Genomic DNA, 25,854 nt, shown 5'->3' with positions numbered 1-25,854 from the left:
ATCCAGGTATATCTTTCCTGAAGGTATGTGGACCATGCAGGCAATTAGATGTTGCTATGACACTGCCTTTAAACACAAACTGCATACACTGATCCATTTTATTTTATTTGACAGATTGGACAAATGATCTTGAAGCAGCTTTTAGAAAGACACTTACAAGCATAATGACCGCAAATTTTTAATACTTTATTTTTTATCTTTATTACTTTTATAAGATTCTCATAGAATAAAGAAGACCTAGATCTGATACCTGTTACAGGCAAAAATGTTGCGTTCCAGAGACTCAGGAAAGCATCCATGATAATGAAAATGAGTCACTTATAAAGGTGTTTATTTGGGAACCAAAATATTTGTCGACACTATGATGACTGTCAGCCATACTGGCTCAAGCAGTCTTCACATGTGGCCACAATAATGTAACTAAGCCATTACATGTTACTTTTTCCAAAGATATAGAAGGACCACAACTACTCATATATTTTTGATGTTAGTTAATTCCATTACTTAAGGAATCGAGTATGCACCCATGTGTGGGAATTACCATGTGTAAGTGTAAACAGGTATCACTACATCACACACACAACTTACAAATGCATCTTCACAGCAATGGTAAATTAGCTCATGTATCAATTTATTTTTGCCCACACAAACAACAAATACTACAATGAAACAAACTTTGTTCTAAAAATAAGCAAAACTCTTTATTTTTACTGAAATAATTTCAGAAACAATTCGAATAATTATTTGTCAGGGTAAAACATTATCTGCCAGCTAACAATTATAAGTGCTGTGACATACTGAACATTTAACAATACTAATTGGAACTTCTCCTCAGCAGTGTTCAGCACAGTCACTATTCCACCATTTATTAAGTGTAATTAGTGTGAATCCCCCTCCCCATGTCTACTTCCCATTTAAATTTCAATTGCTAATTTTTTTTCAGTAAAATGAAGTGCACTATTCCCATTTTGCAATTATATGCTTGTGGTTCACTTACCACCAAACATTTATGCTTGCACAATTTAAAACCAAAACTCAGGTAGATTATTATTTATGGGGTCCATTGGTAGCTTTTAAGCTTAGATGGAGCCTAAGTTAAAATTCAAGTACCATTACTTATATATATATATATATATATATATATATATATATATATATATATATATATATATATATATATATATTATATATATATATATATCCTAGAAGACGAAAAGAACAACTCAAAACATGTGAACTCCTATTTTCAGCAAGGTACCTTATCATACATACTTGCTACCAGAGAGCACTTTCAACAAAGTGAACATGTAAACAAAAGAACCGTAAGGCAGATATCTCAGTGTACCTTGATATCAACTGCATTTCACTTCTATACCTCATTAAAATAATATTTAGTGGCGCAAGTTTACCGAAACACAAGCGTTAATGACAGGTGTAAATAGTAATTAAATACAAGAGGAAAACATTTGCCTCCAGTTGCAAAAATGATTTTTATCACTCCCAATCGGTTGCAAGTAACTGTTAAGGGCATTTACCTAAGTTTCAACACCTACTAAGGGTGTCCATCAGAATGAACCTTTTGACATACTATAAAATTACATTGCTAAAAAAGCAATGGTCAGAAATTAGAGCAGTTATGCTCAAGTCAAAAATGAAACATTCCAGCCTTTGCCATGTGCACCAAGCTAGGAACAACATCTGAGTCTGATGATGTTCCCAGCTACCTGGCAAACCTGCTCTAATTTCTGACCACTGTTTTTTACAATGTAATTTTATGCTTTATCAAAAGGATCATTCTGATGATAACACCCTTAGTAGGCGTCGAAAGCTAGGTAAATGCACCTAACAAGTTACTTTTAACTGGTTGGCTGTATAACACTACATTGAAACTAGTATACAGTTGGTAGTCACAGTTCCAATAATAGCCATTATGGATGAAATTAAGATAAACAGTTTTATTGGTCCCTTGCCCACAAATCACAGCATGAAACGAAGTGGGTAGCCTTTCCCACACATTCTGCAGTTAAATTATACTGCTCCCCAGCTTTACATGGCAATGGTGGTCCCTCCTTGTGATCAAAATGCAATTAAACTGGAATTTGTGAAATCTAGATTTAATTATATTTCAATATCTTAGACAGAAGTGCAACATGTACTTACCACAAACAACACTGGCAAAAACAAATTCTGGAAAATCAGAGCAACTTTAGCGAAGTTTGTTAGTCGGGTATAAAGGCTAGAGCATTTTTAAGTATACTTAACCCGTCAACACTGTATGATGAGCCTTGCTTGCCCCACTGTTCTTAGGCCTTCTCAACATTTGACAATCACATGTAGTAAGTAATAGCAATCTAACGAAATCAAATGAATGTGATCATATAGTCAAAGGCTCTTTAATGCTCTCCAACACATATTAGAAAAATGTAGTTTTCTACCACATCGTTCTTTCCTTCATGTGTTTTCTCTGTATTGTTATACAAAGGAGTTCCAAACTTTTGTTCTTCAGCTGCAAAATGACTTCTAGCTGGTATTAGTTTTGTGACTAAGAGGCAATAATGTATCTAGCGTATCTTTGTTTCAGACAGCAGTTATGAATTTAATTACATTTCTGAGGTTGAAAATGATTCTTCTCCTGAAGTTTATGAGAAATACCAGGGATATAACTAGCAAGAAAAGTGCAACAAATTTTTTCTATGGTCTGGACATATACATGTTCAATACCTATACTGTGCCCCATAAATTCACAAGTAAGAAAAAGAAAGTTCTCAGACTCCTCTGCAAACATTGCAAAAAATTTATGGCAAATGAGCAACTTCAACAAATGCATGCAAAACATGGTACACAACAAAATTTTGAAGCCTTTGGGCACATAAAACAATTACATCAATTTTTGTAATGAAATTCACCTCTGACCCTATGCATCCTGTCTTGTCTGTGTTGAACATTTTTGAATCACTCAATTATCAGTATATTTTGCCCCCCTCCCCCCAAAAAAAACTATTTGCTCTGCAGGTCAGCTTAAAACCGAGTCCCATTTCTTCTATTAAGTGCATGTCAAATCTGTGTAGCATTCATATGGTTGTGGTGTGGGAGAGAGGGAGTACACAACTTGACAAAACTTGTCCAATTCTCCCCCTTAGGCCATGCCTAAGATGATATGTACCTAACACCAATCTTATGCAATGTTGCAGCTAATTCGCAGCAACGGGAAACACTGACACTGACAACATTTCAGAAAAATACGTATTTGTTAACACTGAAAACAAATTTATCTATCAGGAAGCCATCTATAGGCATTAGTTTGCAGTGCAGAAGCGAAACTTGGATGAAAATAATTTAGACAAGAAGAGAACGGATTTGAAAATGTGGTACTATAGAAAAATGCAGAGAATCAAAACTAATGCACTTTGAGGCACCAAGATTTTTTTTTTCCTTCCTTAGAGTTGAAAAAATTGACAATTTTATGGGGCTATTCTGACAACAGTCATGAAGATTACTGAATGTGTAACAGTAACTCGTTGAGAGAAATACTGCTTACTACGAGTAAAGAAGAATGAATCGTGATGGTGGTAGAACTGATATTATCTTCTGCATTGTCAATCTAATTGCTCCCTATTATCAGCATGGGTGCTTTGGGAGGACAACACTGAATGGGGAAGAACAGAATACGTTTATGTCATGCCAATCTAATACTGGGGACATAAATGGGGAAACACTATAAAACGGAAGCAAAGCCATGCTGCAACAATAGTCCTGTGCAGCCAAGAAGGCAGGTGATGGGACGATAGGTGGCAGTGAGCAACAGTATACAATTTGATATGGCAACTGATAGTGCCACTCAAGAGTGCTTTGGCCCCAAGGTTGCAAGTCTTATACTTACCACAGCCAATATGAACCAATGAATAAATCTGACCACGAGTGAAGTGAAATGAAATGATTTGTCCAAAAATTGGACGTTCACAATGAAAGATGTGTAGTATTTACTTGAGAAATCTATGGATAGTGTCATTGTGTAAAACTGGTTTAGATACATACACTGTCGAAAATCTTCAATGCTGTCTTTACAAAGAATGGTACTACATAAAATCCACAGAAAGGACTGTTACAGTTTCAAGTGATTGCTTGTATACCAAATTTTTGGACACCTCAAGTTCTTCGGAACAGAATAATAAACAAATAGGGAATTACTATTGCACAGTTCTTAACCTCCTATAAGCCAAACCTATATTTATAGGTTTCCTCTCTTTTCTCTCTTACCTGTCTCCACATAAATTTATCAATATACAGCACAAGTACACAGTGTACACTGTCAACATTGGCACTTCAGTTGATTTTACTGTGGGAAACTTAAATTGCACAGAAATTACAGTTGCTTTATAAACTGACAGATGAGCAGCAACAAGGCATTTTTTGCTACAATATACCTCAAAATTCAAACAAAACCACAAACAAGAGAGGCTCCAAACTGGAGCTTTGTTTACTATTTAATAACCGTTGTTGTCCAGACAAATGGCTCCACAACCATAGTGACTTGTTTTAAACAAGTCACAGTGTCTGAATGCATAATATTTATCGTGCTGTTTTATTAGCCAATTTTGACTAACTTGTTTTCAAACAAGTACCTCATCATGATTTCTTACTCAATGACCTCACACCGACAAGAGCCACTGCCTTCTAAAGTCGGAGACCCGAGTGTACACACACAAGGAGCCCTGATCTCTCACTTGCCAGCATGTGCCAATGATGAGCAACACTAATTCATCAGCTAAAATTAAGAATATCTTTGGCAACACACTGTGTGTGTCTCTTTTGTAAAGTGTGAGAATTGGTAGAAATTATAAACTACATCTTTTTCCTGTGGAAGGTAAAGAAACTTACAATGCTATCTGAAAATGCTTAGAAGGCTAATGATTAAGCACACAATGCATTCAACAAGCCAGTGAGAAGACAAAAGAAGCAGCATGTGCAAATTTCAGAATTTTTCTTGTGCCAATTGTGGTGCAGGGAACTCACACAAACAGTCCACTGTTACAAAGATTGCTTTAAAACGAAAACCACCTGCCACTGACCATGTATTTCATAAAACGCATGTGTACATTACTGGGCACTTCCCTTCCTCTTATCGACATGAATTACCCAGATAATTATAGGAGGACCTACAGTTTAATAAAGACTGTAAATCATGGTGGAACTTGGTATTTTTCATATACAGTGAAACCTCTTTATAACGTTCCTCCATATAATGTTTTCCTCTATGTTACACCTGTTTTTTTCGGTCCCGACTAAAGCCCATATAAACAATGTTAAATTTTCCTCTTTACTGCATTTACTCTATATTACAATTTCCTCCATGTAATGCTCATATTTTTGGAACCCTGGTCAATATTTACCTCTTTATGACGTTTAAGTGACTGGATGTAGACACATCATTTTCCGTTCTGTGGATTCAGTTGCACTGGCTCGTAAAGCCCGCACTCAGCGCGTTTCATATATCAGCGGCAGAATCTGGTCACGTGACATGTGACGCACATTCTGCTTGCGATCTTTTTAGTGCTATTTACTTTCACCCATCCACCTACCAGGCCCCATGTTTTAATTGCAAAAAACTAATCATTTGATACATTGATCATTAGCAATGAATATCATATTACAGTGTTGTGAAAATTTAAAATGTCATCTATGGCACCATTTGTCAAAACTGATTAGTGGCATCCCGATCCTCAGTAATGCCTTATAATAATTATTTGGAAACCTTCCTCTTTATAGTGTTTTCCTCTATACAGTGTTCAGAATTTGTGCTTCCTTGAAAAACGTTATCTAGAGATTTCACTGTATACAAAACACTACCAGGAGAGAACTAAATAAATGACATAGAATTGCAGGGAAGGGACCAGATACCAATGGATTTGTAGCGTGACATTTTACCACTGACATGTTCTGCTACGAAGTATACCACACTGAAAGTTATTTTTAAGCAGAAAGGTCTATTGTTACAAATTCCTCAAAATGTTATTTTTGCGCAAACTATTCCCACACCGTAGAAACTGAAATAAAACATCACATTCCTTTAACAGCCATATGTGCAAACGACTGCCATTGTGCAAACGACTGCCAGTATGATAGGCATAAGGACAGAAACGATCAGCTCAAAGGATTAAAATATATTCTGAAAGGTGAAAATATACAAAAGTCATACCACTGCCAGTAATGTGTTCAGGTTTTCCGATTATTTTAATGAAAATCTTCAGTGCTGTACAAAGTGCAAATAGTGAAAAAACATGAGAGACAAAAATATAATTGAAGAAAATGACACTACAAAATCATCTGAGAAAGGTGACACTTAGCTACAAAACACTGCCATTCGGCCCCCCTCGACACGACAGTGGCGTCAAACATTTTCTGGCGCTGACGTCGCCACCGTACAACACTTTACTCACTTTATAAAATTTTCATCAGGTACGACAGGAGTCGCATTGACTACTCGATGGTGACTACTGTGGTCTGTTGCTGCTGTTGCTGTGGCTGGTCCTTGCCGGCTGCTGCCGCCTCCGGAGTCCCGTTGCTGCTGTTCTCGACAGGTGCGCTCGCGACATCTGCAGCCTCCGCGGCAGCTTTCGCTACCGTAGGTTCGGCCGGTGCGGCGTCGCTCTCCTTCTCGTCTGTCGCATCACTGCTCGCAGGTATTTGGCTCGGAGGTTCGCTGTTTGTCACCGACGGTGCAGGTGCTGTTGCCTCCTGCAAAGTCCACACTTGAGAATTCCCACACTTCACAGTACCTCACAGAACAAGAATGTCTATCAAGTTAGCATTTGGATGCACAGAACATAATTTTTGTCATAAACATACTGTCTCCAAGTCATGTGACTGCGGTAATGTTTACCCCTAAGCTTTCGGAAGTCTTTACATTTCTAAAATAGATACATATACCGTTCGACAGTAAGTGGATCTTGTATTTGGAGATCAAAGGCTTCCGTGTCTACGACAAATGTTTTCTAAAGTTCTGAACAGATAAATATCGAAATTACTTCTTAAAATGAAAGTGTACTGGGTAGAGGAGATTGAATTTCGAGCAATGACATGTAGCAAATTACTAACTTATACTTCAATTGAAATAATTTTACGGCTGTAGTTTTCGCAAGTCAAGTGGTGGTAGGAGTCAGCCACCAACCAATCATATAACTTCCTCGAGCACCACTAGCTCACTGTGTTGCCAGTTTCATAGGTGCATACAGCCCCTTGTGCGACAACGCTGCACCCCCCCCCCCCCCAGTCACTACAATCTGTCAACAAAGTTATTTTATTTGAAGTATGTGACACACTGTAATACTTCTAGGGACAAAATTGTTCCGAGTTTCCTTTCCAGCACTGTGTGTCTCATTGTCATTCATTGTATGGGAACTAAATTACTAACCAAACGTATCCATTCTCTGTGACGTAGGTACTAAAGTCGAGTCAGAGTAAGTGATCCCAGACAGCTAGCAGTGCTGTTGCCAGCTTTTAAATGCAAAGTGTAAATGGCTGCAGGTGAAAACAACAGCTGTCTATAGAGCTCTACGAGTTGCTGCCATTCAGACGTTTTCAAAATCACACTACATGATCGGTTTAGATAGGCAAGTGAAACTGCTGCACCCAGCCCACTGAAAAAAGGCTCTGAGCATTATGGGACTTAACATCTGAAGTCATCAGTTCCCTACAACTTAGAACTACTTAAACCTAACCAACCAAAGGCCATCACAAACAGCCATGCCTGAGCCAGGATTCGAAACTGTGACTGTAGCGGTCGTGCGGTTCCAGACTGAAGTGCCTAGAACTGCTCGGCCACAGCGGCTGGATACCCCACTGCAGCTGTCTTGGACATTATGCTGACTTGACTACTGTTTCCTATTTAAAATTGGCGCAATGGTTTGGCGATAACTCATTTAACTATATAAATCTTATGTTCAGATGAAAATTACTCGAACTGTGTATCCATTCATGAGAGACTGGCAGCAGACTCCCACACTACCAAATTTATCAGCACTTTACACATAAGTATATGGTCATACAGTCACATAAATGTCAAAATTTATTGTTATAAGGCATCTCAATATTTTAATCAAAACAATGTACCCCTTTGTGGTCTTATAACTAGACAATTTCAGTTTGAATTTGGTAACATGCCCAGTGACCTGCACTCCATAGACATCCTGCTCTACACAACGCCCACATGAAAATATTTATGAAAACATAGTTAACGTGCTGCACTTTCGTCTGTCAATCTAATCCCCGAAGAGAGACTGGAATAGTGAGTACTTCCTTTCACAAGGCACATTCTGAATACTGTCAAACACTTTACTGTTACACTACACTTCAAAGATTGGGTTGACGCACCTCTCCACAACAAAAGATCTTGTACAAGTCTTCTTGTATTTGCATAATTACTACACTCTACAACCATTTGAGCACAAACTTGGTCTCCATCTGCAATTTTACCCCCCCCCCCCCCCCCTTCTTCCACTAACTGCCAAATTAACGATTCCATGAAGCCTTAGGAAATGCCCTATCAACATTATTTACTTCTAGACTAAACAATTTATAGTTGGAAAGCTAAGATAACCATTTTCTTGCGTGAATTCCCCAACAGACACTATGAAATTCTGATAGTGTCCATAATAAAATGCAGATAGTGAAAGACTGTTTTCAATTTGCACAAAAACTAAACCACAGTTACAAGAGTCAAAAGGAGTTAAAGGTAGGCAGAAACTGAAGTGATTAAGCCAGGGTTTGCAGCCTATGCCTAAAGTTACTCAATGCACAAGGAAAAAAGGAGAAATTTGGAAACTGAATTACAAAATCAAGAAAAAGAACCAGAAGTTTTGGGGTTGCTAATGACATTGTAATACATTGTAATTTTGTTGGGAGACTACCTAGAAAGATGATGTTAAGATTAATATTACAAGGGCAATAGGGTGGTATCAAAACAGGTGGTGCTCAGGAAACTCACAAATGGGAATGAGACATCAATTGGTAGCCAAGTTCCATTATTTGAGTGGCAGAATGACTCACAATGTCAGAAACGAAGGTATAAAATCCAGCTGTCAGTTGCAGAAAAAGATTTCTGAAAGAGTTGATGTTTAATATATATTTGAATGTTTGAACTCTCTTCTGAAAGCATTTGTCTAGAGTCTAGCCCTTACACAGAAACAAAATATGCACAATAAACCCTTCAAACAGAAACAGAATACAAGGTGATTTAAAAAAAGATTTCAATTGTTTACTACAAATTATAAAAGACAAACACATTGCACATGTCACTGGGCAGTGGAAAGTTCAAAGTTTTGATGCAGCTCCGCTGTTTGTTGCAGCAACAGGGCAACTACACTACAAGAGAAATAATTGCATGTTGCAATTTGTGAACAACATCTTGTTAATTGCTTTTGGCTTTATGGGACACCCTGTTTTTTGTGGGGGTACATGATAGACCAAGTCTTTGTCCCACCTACGGCAGCTACTCTTCAAGACCTGAGAAATCAAACTGTCGAAGCTGTTGATTCAATAAACGGGAATCTGTTGACTCGCGTGTGGAACAAAATGGGCACCAACTTCGACATTTCTCAAGCAACACTTGGTGCTTGAGTTTAGTGCATGTAAAAGTTTGTGTGTGTGTGTGTGGGGGGGGGGGGGGGGGGGACAGCTGCATTAAATTGAATCTTTGACCTGAGCACCACAACAGTTCATACACAGCTTTTTACATTATCTAATACATAATAGCGAAAATTATATAAAGCAAGTAAAAATGAATTGTAAAATTATTATGAAGATGAACATCAATTTGGGGTGTTATATAGGCACTGACACAGAAATTTATACTTGAGTTCAAGAGGCTTCTTTTCACAAAAACAGAGGGCACATCCCTGTCCAAACCAAGGGCTCCCTTTGGCATTAGCAAACAGTAAGCACTACTGAAACATGCTCTTCTGATACCTGCACTCCCTGGTGTGTCGTCCTTGTAGAGGAAAATACAGTAAACGGGCAGTGGCCAATCCAGAAACATACCAACCTTCATTACTAAAAGTGTCTGGAAGGACCTACACCAAAGCTTAATATAAATGAAAAATTCAGCTTATGCAACTTTTTTTTCGGTTTGTGAGCCATTCAATTACTTTGTTTGATATTTTTATGAACATAGCCTTCCCAACTGGACTTGTAGAACACATACATAGAACTCTATGAAATCCAAGGAATTTCTTCACTGTCCCAAACTGCATGCCTTCTTTGCCTGGCAGAAACCTTTTAGTAAACACAAAGTTAAAGGAAGAATACAGTGTATGGGCGTACATTTACTGCCACACTATTTGGTCAAAAAGTTTTGCACCAGCTATATATCTGCAAAACATGGGGCTCTAGATTCAGGGGGATAGGGAATTAAGGAATAAGTGGAATAGGATGGAAGACAGTGACAAAAACTGAACAATAAAAAAGATAATGGCAGTGTAAGCAAATTTGGTAGGCAACTTTCTCTGCTTGTAGCACTTCTTTTCGTAAAGTGGCAATGCACACACATTCTCAGCTCATCGTTATTCTTCGAGCCACACAGACATACTGAATAGTGAACACGAGCAACACTATCCCATTAACAACTGAAGGCACGGTGCATTCTGCCGAACTTTAATGACAATGTATTTACCTCCATCACAAATATGGCCATATGTAGATATAAAACTAGGAGTTTGACACTAAGAGAAGGAATTTATTTTTGGCGATAACTGACCTCCTTGGCAGGTGAAGGGGCAGCAGCATCCTTGGGCTCAGCAGATGTGACAGCGTCCTTGCCCGAATCGTTTTCCACCGGTGGAGCGGCCGTTGCTGCCAGTGGCGCAGCTGCCGGCTTGTCCTCTGCATTGTCTTTCTCCTCTCCTTCGGTAGGTTTCTCTTCTGCAGTGGCTTCAGCAGAACTTGGGGTCTCTGCAGTAGGTTTCGCCTGTTCCCCTCTCTTCTCACTGTCTGCTTCCGCCGTTGTATCCGATTCTTCCTTCGGAGTGTCCACCTAAGTTAGAAAACATACATTAATATGAAAAATAGATGTATTTTACAAAACTGGACTGGCAAGGGTCTCGGCAATAGTGGCAGGGAAGATGTTTAGTTAGAAGCATCTCTTACAGGAGAACAGAGAGCACAAAAAGTATAAGATTGTATAGCAGCTGAAAGTCACAAAAAACTTTATTTTTACACATTTTGTTCATCAAATGCTAACATCTACACAATAACTGTGGGAAGTTTAATATGTTACAACAATAAATAAAATCAAAGGCTCAACTTATAACAGAGAAACTCACTTTTAGTAGCCAGTGGTAACGCACTAAATGTTTCTGGGGGTGTACAGCCCTGATGTCAAGACATTAAATGGAGTAAGCCAGCTGTGTTATAAAGTCCGGGAACACTTTCAATTATTTATTACACAAGAACCAAACATTGTACAGATATCATACATATGTCATTTTGAAGAGAAACCCTTAAGGTTTTTTCCATGTATACCTTTTCACAGCATAGTTTGGTAATTTGCCGGTAGTCAACACTGGTCGCAAACATGGCCAGTTCAGGTGCGAAGCGAGCATTCTGGGTCTTCGAGTTCGACAAAACAAGTGTGCTACAGCTGTTCAACGGATGTTTAGAACCAAGTATGGTAAGAAGCCACCGACAAGGAAGGCCATTTACCACTGGCACAACAAATTCATTATGACGGGTTGCTTGTGCCCAGCAAAGAGAAGCGGACGTCCCAGTGTGAGTGAAGTCAATGTGGAACGGGTATGAAAGACAGTCATAAGGAGTCGAAGGAAATCGGTGCGTTGTGCATCCTGCGAACTCGAAATGGCTCCAGTGAGTGTGGGAAGTCCTGTGACAGAAGTTGTCTATGAAACCATTCAAATTAAAGCTAGTGCAGAGGCTCAATGACAATGACACACACATTGAGTTTTGTTCACAGTTGCAACAACGGAATGAGAATGAGGGTACCATTGCTGATCACTTAATTTTTAGCGACGAAGCCACTTTTTACACTAATGGGAAAGTGAACATGCATAATTGTCAAATCTGGTGAACAAAGCATCCACACAAATGCATTGAATTTGAGCGTGATTCCCCAAAGATAAATGCTTTTTGTGCCTTGTCATGTCGCAAACTGTATGGGCCATTCTTCTTTGCTGAGAGCACAGTCACTGGGTATTCCTACTTGGACATGTTGCAGCAGTGGCTTATGCCTCAAATGCAATCGGACTCTCCGTTCATCTTTCAGCAGGATGGGGATCTATCCCATTTTTATCATGAAGTTCGTGGGTACCTGAACACTGAGCTGCCACATTGACGGATCGGCCGTGCTACAGAAGGGGACAGCTGTTTCACGAAATGGCCTCCTCTATCACCAGACCCCACTCCGTGTGACTTTTCTGTGGGGACACATTAAAGATCTGATGTATGTACTGCCTCTACCACGTGGTGCAGCAGAGCTCCGGGAAAGACTGCCACAGTTAACGATGCCATGCTGGGACGAGTATGGCAAGAATATGATTAATGTATTGACATCTGCCGGGCCACTCACAGTTTGCATATTTGTGGGTGGGTGGGGTAGGATTGAAGTGTTCACGGACTTTATGGACAACCTGTAGTTATTGTAAACTCTATTGTCAGTTACATTCAGAAGTTAAAAACCACCAGGAAGTATCATTTCTTTTTGTACTGATAGACACTTTGGTTGGAAAGTACATCATTAAGCCAAACACAAAGAGCAAAACGTGCAAATTCGAAAATGTGTTGAAGCCCAAAAAAGTGTCAGATCCTAAGGTTTCATGATACTTTTGTTTCTTGCCTTGCATTATGTTTAATGAGGTGCTTTCCCACCAAAGTGTATACTGATAGGGCTCTGGCTCCCCAACAAGAAATGTTACTTCTTGTTGGTTTATCTTTGAATGTACCTGACAGAGTTTAAGATAACTGTAACAGTTCATGTCTGACAGCGGCGATGCATGGTGGTGGTTAGTGTTTAACGTCCCGTCGACAGCGAGGTCATTAGAGACGGAGCGCAAGCTCGGGTTAGGGAAGGATTGGGAAGGAAATCGGCCGTGCCCTTTCAGAGGAACCATCCCGGCATTTGCCTGAAACGATTTATGGAAATCACGGAGAACCTAAATCAGGATGGCTGGAGACGGGATTGAACCGTCGTCCTCCCGAATGCGAGTCCAGTGTGCTAACCACTGCGCCACCTCGCAGCGGCGATGCACATGCCATAAACATTTAATATGAGGCCTTTGGTTACCAAAAAGGAGTTAGTGTTGAGTATGTGGTTTTATTTCATTTGATGCTATTGTAACACATTTGAATTTACCATGGTTCTCAAGATGCTTCCGGCTGAGAAGAAACATGTAAAAATAAAGGAAAAACGCTTTTGTCTTGCAGCTGCTTCACTACCTAATAGAGAGATTATCTGACAAGATTTGGATGAATCTATGACCATTTGGAATAATAGTAATGATTAATAATTATAGTAGCAATAATACTACCACCACTGGTAACAGTGGCAGTAAAGGATACAAAATGTATGTATGGGTGCAGAAGAGTGAGGTATTATGTCATGAGAGAGTTCTGAAAGAGAAATTCAGATACATACATCCAAGGGTCAACAGTGTTGAGAGTAGTGCTATCTTCACTCAATTAACACAGCACTTATGCACTTGCAGTGACGTAAAATTGTTTTGAAGTCTATTTACTACAAAAATCACCTAAAATTATAACTCCAGAGAAAGTATTGATCTCAATGTCACTAAGCACATCCAAATATGTTTTAATTTTAGTTGTACCCACAGTTATCCTTTGGTCTTGAATCAGGCAAAATTTTAGCACTAGAAGTTTTCTGCTTGAGAAATGGCAGGTAGAGTGCTGTAAACAGTAGTACAGCTCCCACGGGAACAAGGGTTTCTGCTCTGTCATACAGGAGGGTATGAATGACTGCACAGAATGCGGTACTTGAAACTGGGCACATTTCAATTTGAATTTCCCACAACATCATACTTCCGGCAGAGGCTCTCGAAAGCCCTAGGCATCCGTCAGTCAGAACCTCAAAATGGCCAAGTTGAAACAGACAAGGTAAAACCTAAGAGCTGCAATTATGCAAAGTCTTTGTGCTGGCCATTCCCCCATTGAAATAGTTAAGATTCTTCGGGCACTAAAGATGCAACTGTTTACGATACATGGCCAAGTATAATGCTTCGGAGAAGTTTGGGGAGAGTTCCGCTAACCTGGTGAAGAAACCTTATTCGAGGAAACTCGTGTCATACCGCAGCAGTCATCAAAAATGCTCTGGCACTGATTCCAGAGGATCTGTGGCAAGTGAGAGGAAATTGTAATCAGTACTGAATGTCAGCAAGCAAACAATGCTTGGCAGAGGAGGGGCTGATAAGAGCCATTTAGTCCAAAACTGGCTCTCAGATAATGTTGACATGTTCTGGTCAAAGGAGTTCCGGCCTCCGAATAGTTTGAATTTGAACCCCCTTGACTACTTTGGAGCATAGTCTAAAGAGTTACCAATAAGATGAGGCATGCTAATGTCAACAACTCTGTGCACTGCTATCTAAGCAGCATTCACGAATATGGACAGTGCTGTTGTAATGTGAGCGATCACTTCAGTACGAGAATGGATGCACTCATTGTGGCTCAACGGGATGTTATGTCACTCTTGAAAGATACTACTACTTGTATGTAAAAGGATTTTCATTTGTATTTTGTTTTAACAAATTTTATTAAAAAAGTCATATGTCCAGATTTAAGCGTCGCATAGTGTATATGTAAAGTTCAGATGGTAAAGCAGAGAGAGAATAAACACTGCTCATTATTTTTAGGTGTTTTTAATGGTAAATAACAAATGGCATCGTGTGACCTGCTACATGATTACCTAACAGAAGCAAACGTGCTTATGGCCTCTGGGATATGGTCATTTGGAGCATTGTGTGTCATACTTAACTGTACTGGTGTTATAATTTCTGCTTAGACAAAATAGGCTGCATTTGCTCGTGCATGAAGGATCTCCATCTGAACATCATCATTATTTTTATGTGATTCGTAAATGAAAGTAGAGACACACAATGCCTGCATTTAAACTTGGTACAAATTTTGATGTGAATACAATGTTTGTGTGATTGTACACTATCAATGAGATCAGTGCCAGAATAGATAACCACACCTGAAGAAAGATATAGGGACAGGCATGGGTTTACAGACAAAAGTGGAAGTCAGCATCACAGCATATAGAAAAAAATTGACCATGTTTCTTGTTTAACAATAACTACAGACTTACATCCATTTTCTCAGATTTGTCCTCTTGCGCTGTAGCAGAGGTTTCTGCTGGAGCCGCATCCTTGCCAGAGTCGGCTCTGTCTTCGGCACTGCCTGCGTCACCCTCCTCCTTCTGCTCTGCCACCTTCTTCTCTGGTGGCGCCCCTGCATCTTCGTCAGCTCCACCAGCAGCCTCTTTCTCGTCGGCATCTCTCTTGGGACGACCACGCTTCGAGCCTGAAAATTAAGGGGGATATCTTGAAATGAGCAAAATAGCCAACAGTTAATGTATGACATACTCTAAATCAGATGACATCTGTACGCCACAAAAGATGCTCCTCAAATTAGGTGGACAACCTTATGTTCGCTTTGAGGTTTCTTCATATTAGTATCCTTGCTATTGATGCACAGCACTTTCAAACTTTTTCTATCTAAATAGAAAATCTTATTTGCAGTGTCAATCACATCTGTAGTGTTTCCCAAGGCTAGGTTAGATCGAAAGGCAATAGTTCTGTTGTAAAAAGATGAAATAAACGAATGTGAATTCATTGATGGTCCGCAACAGTGAAAAACATGATCATAAGCAAAGCTGTCTGCAGGCCCATCCTTAAAGATTGACAAATATCTCTCAGATTTTCTCAGTGTGATTGATTAATGATGTGCTTCTCAGTGTTACTCTTGAGTTGTTTCCATTTTAGACAAAATATTTCAACATTTGTTTTTAAAATGAAAACAATTCAACTGAACCCTAGAAAGAGCAATGTAAACTAGGCATACATCCACTAGTAAGATGATGATACACTGGACATGATCTGAATATGTGTTGGATTTATTACTGACAGTATCTTAGGCACAAATAGCTTCCAGCAAAGTCAGTGCTGATATGATACAACAATAATTAGAACAAGACATGAATTCAAACATCCAGTGTTTTTCAGGACCAATTTCATACTACACAGGACTTTCTGACTCTGTTGGTTATTGGGGATGAAACCTAGTTCCACATTTATGATCCCACACCCAAAATATGATCAGGGAAATGACACCATAGTGGATCAGTGCAACAATCGACGGCCTGCGGCCAGAAATCTACCAAACCAGTCACAGTGTTTGGTTTTCTGGGGCAAAGACAATATACTGTTTTAGAAGTATCACTGTCAGAGCTGTAGTATAACCAAATAGTATTACCCCAGCCTTCTCAACCAGCTGAAGGGGGGAAATTAAAACAAAATGCAAAAACATGTTGTCTGTGTACTATCATGAGCAGTCAGGAGAAAATATGACGATAGATCAGCTGATTTGTGTAGCCAATGATAATGTTTCAACATAGAATGTGCAAATGATACACTGATATTAGCAAGAATACAACCACTGTTCACCGTGAGACAGTATGCTGTCTGGTGGCATTGCATGCACATGACGCAATCACAATCGTGTAAGCAGAGCCAAGACAAATAAGCAATCTCTCAAGTGACAATACAGGCCACAAAATGTGGTTATCCATTGAAATCAAATCTGATTAAGGACAGATTGTTATGAGCCTAAGCCTGCACACAAGCATATCATATCAGAAGCAGCAAAACTGGTTCAGTTATTTGTGTGCTACTGTTGAGAGAATCTATGGGAAGCGCTAAACAGGTGGTGAAAACTACTGCTCGACATCCACTTCACTTCATAGAATGTGGAGATCAGAGGCTCACTCACTCTGTTGAGGAGGGCCGATTATGATCTGCGGCAGGTCTGGTGACAGAGTACAATGGTGCTGCAGGCACAAGAGTTTTGGAGCACCGCAGCAGACAACTGCTGCATGTTTCCACATATACCTAGTGATGTTGTCTAACACAATTCCACAGGCAAGGAGTAGTTGAGATTGGACTGTGTGTCAATGGAAACATGTCACCCAGTCACTTCTTACATCACAATGATGGTGAAGCTAGATGTACAGTCATCCAAATAAAACAGTTGCTCGAAACAAGCACCATGCTGCACATGGAAGACAGTGTGGGCCATACCGTATTTACTCAAATCTAAGGCGCACTCGAATCTAAGCCGCACCTGAAAAATTACACTCGAAATAAAGGGGGGGGGGGGGAATTGCCAAATCTAAGCCGCACCTGAAATTGGAGACTCTAAATTCAAGGGGGGGAGGAAAGTTTTACACCGGGCCTCCAAATCGAAACAAAGTTGGTCCATTGTAATATGATACACAATTTAGGCCAAATGAATGACAATACAGCTACAGAAGTTTGGTTTACCAGGTAGCCATTGCTATGCATCAGGCGCTCCGTATACATTTACACGGGTACCCTTCCTTTTTCACGTGCTTCGTCTGGTTTGAATTGATTGCTAATTTTTCTTTGATCTGATAAGTGCCGTTCTCTTTGTTATATGTGTTTACGTCACTCTAAGCTGAAAATGCATTATTGAACTGTGTAATGCATTGTTTGTCGCATTTTGATAATGACTGTTTACAACCTGTCGCCACTCGGGGCATGACTTGCTTTTGTGCGCTCTACTGCCGCTTCCAATTTAAAAGATTAAAAGAGAGAGAGAGAGAGAGAGAGAGAGAGAGAGAGAGAGAGAGAGAAGAGAGAGAGGGGGGGGGGGGGAATCGTCTCATTAGCGAAACAACGGCAAGAGACTGCTATTTGTTGTTACTTACACGGCTGCTTTCTTTGATAATAATCAACATAAACCAAATAATAAACTGCGTGTGATAGAAGATGTTGTGAAGGAGAGTTTAGCGAAAATTTTTCTTCATTTGAAAATCTTTGCAGAGGCCTCTTTGGTACATTTACATTCTGGACAGAAATTAGAGTCATCTTAGATTTAAAAATCTAGTCAGTTGTCGTCCTTCATTTCTGACTGTATCACTATTCGACATAAGAATAATATGAATATAAACATGGCATGATACGTATATTCTTCCACGTTTGCTGTTGTCTCACTCAAGTTTCGTAGTTCATTAGGCAGACAGGATTTAAATAAGATAGCAGCAAACACGGAAGAATACATGGCAAAATGTTTATATTTGTATTATTCTTATGGTGAAGAGAATACTGCATGTGATTCACAATTCATAAAAGTTCCTATTAGCAACCATCTCTTGTCACAAGTAGGAAAAAATTCAAACATTGAGTTGGCCATGTTGACAAACGTCCCAAACAGTCTTGTCAGTCGGATTTTCGTAGTACATTGAAAGGCTGCTATATTCGAAGATGAGCAATATGGAATTTGTATTTACTTCGTTTGATAATGTATGAAAATGCAGTGGTCGAAACTCGGGGCGGAGAAAAAAAAATCTTGTCTTCCACCTTCATTTATTTACTGACGCAGAGGTTTTGGCACCAGTATTTATCTTTGTGCCTGCAAAGCATACCACTGTAGCGCTACATATATTCAACGGCATAAGTTAATTGTGGCAGCACCTACCAACATTTTACAGAACTTCCGCTTACTTTGCACTCGATTCTAAGCCACAGGCGGTGTTTTGGATTACAAAAACCGGAAAAAAAGTGCGGCTTAGATTCGAGTAAATACGGCATTATGCTACAAGCAGTATTCATGTGGGCTTCTTTGGGACCTGTGACAGTAATGAAGGCACCAGGACAGCGGTGGACTACTTTAACATTACTTCAGAACAAGCGCATCCCTACATGCTCAATGCTTTTCCTAACTGTGACAAAATCTTCCAGCAGGATGATTGTCCATATGACTAGGCTAGAATCGCAAGGCCCTGAAAAGTTCTTCACTTTTCGCAATGTGCTGGGAAGGTGTTTGTTTCTTTGCTTTAAGGCACAAAAAAATCAACTGGGAACATACACGTCCGAGAGAGGAGTTGAAAAACAACTATACATCAGTCCCAATTGCCATAACAGAAGACAGCTAAAAACAGTGCTGTCGAGAAAGAGCTAAAATAGAAACGGAGGTCCAAAACTAAAAATGAAATGGCCTTTACCATATTGCTCTGGCAGATGAGTAAAATGCGGTCGACAGCTTGCGCATCATTTGCTAAAATGGCTGTAAAAAATGTGCACTCTATCAGGAAGTGGCACACAGTGAAAACTTGGGCACAATGTGTGTACAAAGTGGTGGGGTAGCGCCACTTATCAATTCATGTCTAAAAAGACAGTGCCCAATACGCAACCTAGTTAAAATGACCTCATCCCTGCAAGTGGCCAGAGAGGAGCTCGTCCAAGCCGCTGGGAGAGGCTTAGTAAGTCGGAGCTTATTCCCGTGACGGGAGGAGCATGGGCAGTGCCAAAAGGACGCCACCTCTTGACAGACCGCAACACAGAGATCATTGGAGGAAATAAAGGAACTCTTGGGCTGAGGTACGAGGACTGCAGCCTTGACAGCAGTCTCGTTTTCTGGCAGACCGACATAACCAGGAACCCACATAAACATCACAGTGGGTCCACCAAGAGTGAGCAAGCGACAGTTTTCCTGGACCCATTGCACTAAGGGATGAGCAGTGTACAGCGCACATAGACTTTGAAGGGCACCGAGAGAGTCTCGGCAGAGGATACAATCGGAAAGTCTGTCACCGTATGTACTCTGTGGCCTGATACAGGACAAAGAGCTTGGCTGTAAATACTGAACAGTGTGCCAGGAGCCGATATCGAAAGACACGGGCGCCAATGATGAAGGCACACCTGACCCAACAGCCAGTCCGAGAGCCATCAGTGTGCACGAAGGTACTATCGAGAAGTTCCATGCAAAGGCCATGAAACTGAAAACATTAGAGCAAGGATGGAGTAGTGTCCTTAGAAAGTGAATGAAGCCCAAGGTGAACATGGGACACTTCACGTAGCCGAGGTAGTGAAGGGTTCACACCCACCAGGAAAGCTGCAGATAGTGTAAAGTTAAGCCTACGAAGCAAGTGCCGAAAATGGACTCCACAAGGTAACAGAAGAGGGATACGTCCCATATATACGTAATAATCGAAGGAGGCATAGGAGCAAACGAGAGGGGGAGAGAGAGAGAAAGCAGACTAAAGTATAGACACACAAAGGAATTACATCTCGCCAATTCCCCTAAGATTTTGAGCTTTGTGTGCACATCAGCACTTAAGGGATCACTGGCCGTCATTGCCATAATTATATTATGTAGTGTGTTATCTTTCGGACATGTGTACTTTGACAGTTTGGGTCTGACACATGGTGGAGTGCTGGATCGTCCATGCGATTGCGGTAACCACTGTGTCCGGATGGCGTAGTCAGCGCATCTGTCTAGTAAGCAGGCACAAATTTTCTACTTTCCTCACTGACTTAATGCAATGCCCACTTGCAGCTAATGTCTTTAATTTCTTTCTATCTTAATTCGTAGTGACTCAAGACATAGTATGTGTGTACAAACCTGCCCACATTAAAGATCAATCTGCACTCGATGGAGCAGTCACACAGGTCAACAGAATGGAGCACTAAGAGTGAGGTGTGTCAGGAAGAAAGGTTTGCTAATGATGTTGGCGGGTGAACAGTGTTTTTGTCTCTAACATCTGAAGATAACCTAATTTTTACCCTGCTCATTCATGTTGTAGTAACATTTGTGTCTTCCTGGTCTTTATTTTATTACCTTGCATCATTTTTGTGACACATTGGAAGTGTTCCATTACAACTTCGATATTTTTTATATTGAGTGATCTTGCATGAAACGATAATGTATCAAAGGAAAGAATGGCATATGTATTATAAAAACTATAGAGCAGACACCTACAGTCTGCAAATAAGACCATAATTTGATGAAGTAATTTCCATTTAATTACCTTTCCTTCATGTGAAACGTCAGCCCTATTGAATTAGAAAAATACAGTTATCTGCTATGTAGGGAAAACTTACCACAATGGATAAGGTATAAAGGTTCCGTGTATTCCCTTACAAATATTTTTTAACATGACTGTACGCATATATTTTCACTGGCAAATCGTGTGCCATTGTTGCTCTCGGGCACAACATGGCAGTGTCCAGTCATTTGGGCAGAGAGCTTACTGGTGGTCACTCCCACATAAGACAAGAGTTACAAGAGAGCCAGTATATGACAGAACTGCTCTCGAAGTTAGCTCTGTCTCTTATATGGTATCGTACAGCACAGACAGGACTGGAATAGGATGTGTTGGATGCATAGACAGGTCTTAAATCTACATCTACCATATCCACAGAGATACAACCCACATGGCAGGGTGTCTGAGGAGAGGGTACTTGGTCAAAGCAGAATATTTAATATACATCAGATGTCAATGGACTACCACTGGGAGATATTTTAGGCCACATTGAAAGGTAGCAAAACCACTGGTAGAGTAAGTGGTTACATGTTCCAGTCCAGTCCAGCAGATCAGTGGAGGTGGTTATGGAATTAATGACATGGGAATGGGACAGGTGATTCATATGTGGACAAAGTTTGACGACTAGTGCTGATTAGTTCAGGCCTCCGTAAGCCCTTGAGCATAACGGCGAGTGATTTCTCATCATTGCAGATTCAATTTCATTTGTATACTTTTTGATCGCTCAATGCAACTACGTGGAGAATGATTATTTTCACTCTTTCCATTATTTGACTATTAAAAATGTTTATCTATCTCGTGACACCTTGCATCCAAGGGTATGTATATGCTGTGAAATAACTTTTGTCTGAGAAGACACTGCCCCTACAGCAGTATGACACACCACTCAAAAATCAAAGAAGTGCAATGGGGAGGTGTGTGTGTGTGTGTGTGTGTGTGTGTGTGAGAGAGAGAGAGAGAGAGAGAGAGAGAGAGAGAGAGAGAGAGAGAGAGAGAGAGAGAGACTTTGCCCCATCACAGATTATTAACATCAAGCTTTTCCTAGCAGAATTCCTTGCAGTCATCAACACATGAAGTAGCACATCCTACTCTCCTTAGAAGCAACTGTTTTAGCTGTATTTGAATTATATACTTCACACACACACACTTGGAATTAGAAGTTACTTGGCGAATGGACTGGTCTGCCTGTTCCCACCTTACCAAACTTAGATCCTATTGAGCACAGTACAGATGCATTTCGGACACATAATGTGCCATTTTCCTGCACACTGACGACTATCTAGTACTTGTCAATTGAGCTGGAGGAGGAATGCAATGCCCTACCACAAGAACTCCTTACCAGCCTTATGGCCAGCATGGGAGCATGTCACAGAACAAGCATGGTGAACTGTGGTGACCACACACCCTCTTAAGAACAACATCTCATCTTACCTAATGTGCATGGGGCCATCATGAATTGCCACAACTTCAGTGTAAGCATTGTCTTTACATAAAAGTGCCATTTCTGTTTGTGTCATTACATATATCTTTCAGTTACCTTCGGCATTATACTGTAGCATAGGTATAGGCTAAGTTGCATCAAGCTATGTTACTTGGCAGAAACTTCATGCTGAAGTTACTTTCATCCCTAAGATTTTGCACACCAGTGTACTTTCACAGATATCTGAGGGTTGTTTTACTACTCTGTGTTTCATGTAGTCCCTTCCACTGATTGCATATTGCTACCTTTTTCACTGTAGTGAACATATTTGCACAGAAACAGAGATAACTGGTGTAAAAACAGAATCGAGTTACAATATTCTCTAGCAACAAGTCACAGGTGGACCTGGACCCCGATGCCAAAATATTTGAAAAATATCCTACAGAACCCACAAAATTCTGTTAGTGGGAGTGCAGGAAAACACCTACTTCAAAATACATGCACTATGATTACTAATAACCTAGAATCAAAACAGTGTACTATATTAACTTTTATTAGTTCACAAAATCTCTTGGTCCATTTGATCGGACTAATTGTAACTGATATACAAAAGATTTGCACAACAAACCTCTTCCCCCACCAGATGGAGGTGTCTTCTTTTCTCTCTTTGCCGGCGGAGGGGGCGGTGTGGAAACAGCACCTCGTGTTGACGAGCGTGTTCTTCTCCTGTTTTCTGAGCCAGGGTCCTCCTTATTTAAATCCTAAAAAACAACATATTTTTAGCACAGCATCTGCAAAGCATACACATTTAATCGGAGACAAATGTACACTTATTGAGCAGTCTGCTGGTAGCCTAAGTCAAATGCACTACTACTTTGTTTCACAATAATTTGTACTACATCATTCTAAAGAATGTAAAAAAAAAAAAAAAGAGAGGAAAAACGGGAAAAGAAGCTGTACTGATGGACACTACTAGACAGGTGAACTGTAGCTGGGTGCAATATGCAACACAGAGCAAGACTTCAGAAGCTCACTACACACAGAACTGGGAAGTAAATGGCATCATCAAAGTACATTGTTTTATGTAATGGGAAGGTTTAACCATCAACAGTCCTTTCCTGCTGTAGTTCTGTTCCTTTACAATGAACCTGATCACAATTCTGAAGGATCAAGACAGTTAGACTTCTTGTTTCTATGACTTATCAGTGTATGTAAAACATATGCAATAACAGAATCCTGAACATTAATTTTTATCAACAGCGTGAGAACAGAATGAAAATGTATACATTTCTTCACACAAAGACAAAACCCAAAGTTCACAGAACCAATAAAATTTGCCATTACTATAGAACAAACTCTTATTAGCAAAATTACAGGCCATAAAATAAAATAGACAGATCTATTACCTTTACAAGGGCTTCTCCTTCCTGAGCTAATCGGGTAATTGTGGAGACACGCTTACTGCCACTTTTTCTTTGCCGCCCACCCTGGGGTGTTTCATCTTCTCCCTCCTGTAAAAACAAATGTATGTAACTAAACTGCTAAAAGGTTTGAAGATAATGCACAATAATAATCATGTTATGGCATTCAAATAATCAACTGCTGTATGTTTCCCTTGATTTTAAGTAGGTAATGATTACACAGAACAACATTTCAGCGGCAGCGAGCCTGGAAACTTCGATCTAAATTTTGTTTCAATGAATCAAAGACTAACATTTTTAACATGGTACAGCACTAAGGCACACACAGTGTGGACTGCCAAACAAGGCAAGAAAACTAATGTTCAGAGCATGGAAATATGAATCACTTGGCACGGGATGGAAGTGAAACAAATACGTAATGGGTTATAGAACACCATCTCCACACACACACACACACACACACACACACACACACACACACACACACACACACACACACACACACACACACTACAACTGCAACATTGCAATCAATATTCTTCGTATTACTATATACTGTTCATGAAATAACCCACCACAATAAAAGTTACCTTGAACATCATAGGGTATGTAGACCTGAATCTTCATCCTTAAAATGTATGCAAATCAATTTGCTACATATCTCTGACAAGAAAAAAAAATGTGCAATTATATTCTGAATCCCACTCGCTTTACTCACCGTTGATTATCTCTCTGCAAATGAATAACGAGTGGGATCTTCTTACCAGATTTCATTTGAAACAATCAATACATACAAAGTATAATGCTACATAAGCTGCAAAAAGCGTTCTGGACTTTCACGTAACCGCCAACACCATAAAAAACATACCTATAACAGGTTAGGAGCTAACAGGCAAGGTGATTTTCCACTTTTTCTACCATCTCAACCATATTATGCACACCAAGCCGGTAATTACCTCAACATCAAGTTTATATTTATGTTATACTTACTTATTCAAAGCCTTGAATATATAATAATTACTTCAAAACACCTTACCGGCGCGAACATGTTTGTCCCCTTCTACCTATTAACATACGCCACACCGCATGTAAAATAAAATTTTCAGATTACAATGAAGTTTTCTTACATTCAGTTTTAATTATATAACTACAATGCCTACTTATTAATAAACTGGGCAACAGATATTTAATCTACATTCATTTACCGCCGATAACGAAGTTCGCCGCTTTCCCGCCAGATGGACGCTATGGCCGAAGTTTATAACACCATCCCGCCATTGAAGGGCAAACAGCAATCTTTAAAATTAGATTCCCTATACAATGCTTGCGTGTTCCAATAATTTTCATGCGATTTCCGACTACATAAACGCCCAATTGTCAATAATTTCACTGCTGTTTAATAATTTAAAGCGCCATACAACGGGTAATTTCCAACAGCTTAGGTTCACCTTCCGTTTTCTCACGCATCACGTTGGCTCAGCGTGGAATAACAACTTCTCATGCATATAGAGACGATATTATAGTATTACCTTGTTTGCGGCATCCGTAGCGTTCTCCTTCTTGATATCGGCTTTCTCCCCAGACATTTTAAAGCACTAAAAAACACTTAAAAACACGTTAACCAGCACAAAACTGTCGAAATCGTTAAGGTTCCCCGGCCTCTTGTTTATACAGCAGACAAAGATGGCGGTTAGCGTGGGTCACGTGACGCATCTTGAAGTTTGAACTTCAAAAATACAGGACGGTGCTGCCACGAGCGGGAATGCGGGCACTGGCGCGGTAATTTTAACAGTGTTTCCACCGAAAACACAGCAGAATTTGCGACATATTCGATGTTAAATCGCACCACCAGCAGTGAAGTCACGTCATTTATGACAAAAATGGTTCTATGTTACGGAACCGACAGGTATATTCACTGTTACTGGAAATAATAC

General features: G+C 39.9%; 1 protein-coding gene across 3 annotated transcripts in view; it reads right to left on the bottom strand.

Annotated features, from left to right (window-relative positions):
• The window catches only part of LOC126295410 (brain acid soluble protein 1-like), a 146,715-nt gene that overhangs the window by 12,359 nt on the left and 108,502 nt on the right, over nt 1–25,854 (bottom strand). The window contains exons 1-6 of one of the 3 annotated variants that reach the window (XM_049987892.1): nt 25,450–25,741; nt 23,906–24,010; nt 23,128–23,260; nt 15,323–15,537; nt 10,751–11,026; nt 6,438–6,735 (exon numbers count right to left, since the gene is read on the bottom strand). In XM_049987892.1, the coding sequence (XP_049843849.1) occupies nt 6,478–6,735; nt 10,751–11,026; nt 15,323–15,537; nt 23,128–23,260; nt 23,906–24,010; nt 25,450–25,506 (1,044 nt within the window). In that variant the 5' untranslated portion in view covers nt 25,507–25,741 and the 3' untranslated portion in view covers nt 6,438–6,477. Of the gene's footprint in view, nt 1–6,205; nt 6,736–10,750; nt 11,027–15,322; nt 15,538–23,127; nt 23,261–23,905; nt 24,011–25,449; nt 25,742–25,854 lie in introns of those variants that run through there. The other 2 variants (XM_049987893.1, XM_049987891.1) reach the window with 2 other exon arrangements.

Source organism: Schistocerca gregaria, chromosome 11, assembly GCF_023897955.1.
Source record: "Schistocerca gregaria isolate iqSchGreg1 chromosome 11, iqSchGreg1.2, whole genome shotgun sequence".
In the NCBI taxonomy this organism is placed as follows: Eukaryota; Metazoa; Arthropoda; class Insecta; order Orthoptera; family Acrididae; genus Schistocerca; species Schistocerca gregaria.
Note: the sequence above shows the minus strand (reverse complement) of the source record. Positions and strands in the feature narration are given on the sequence as shown.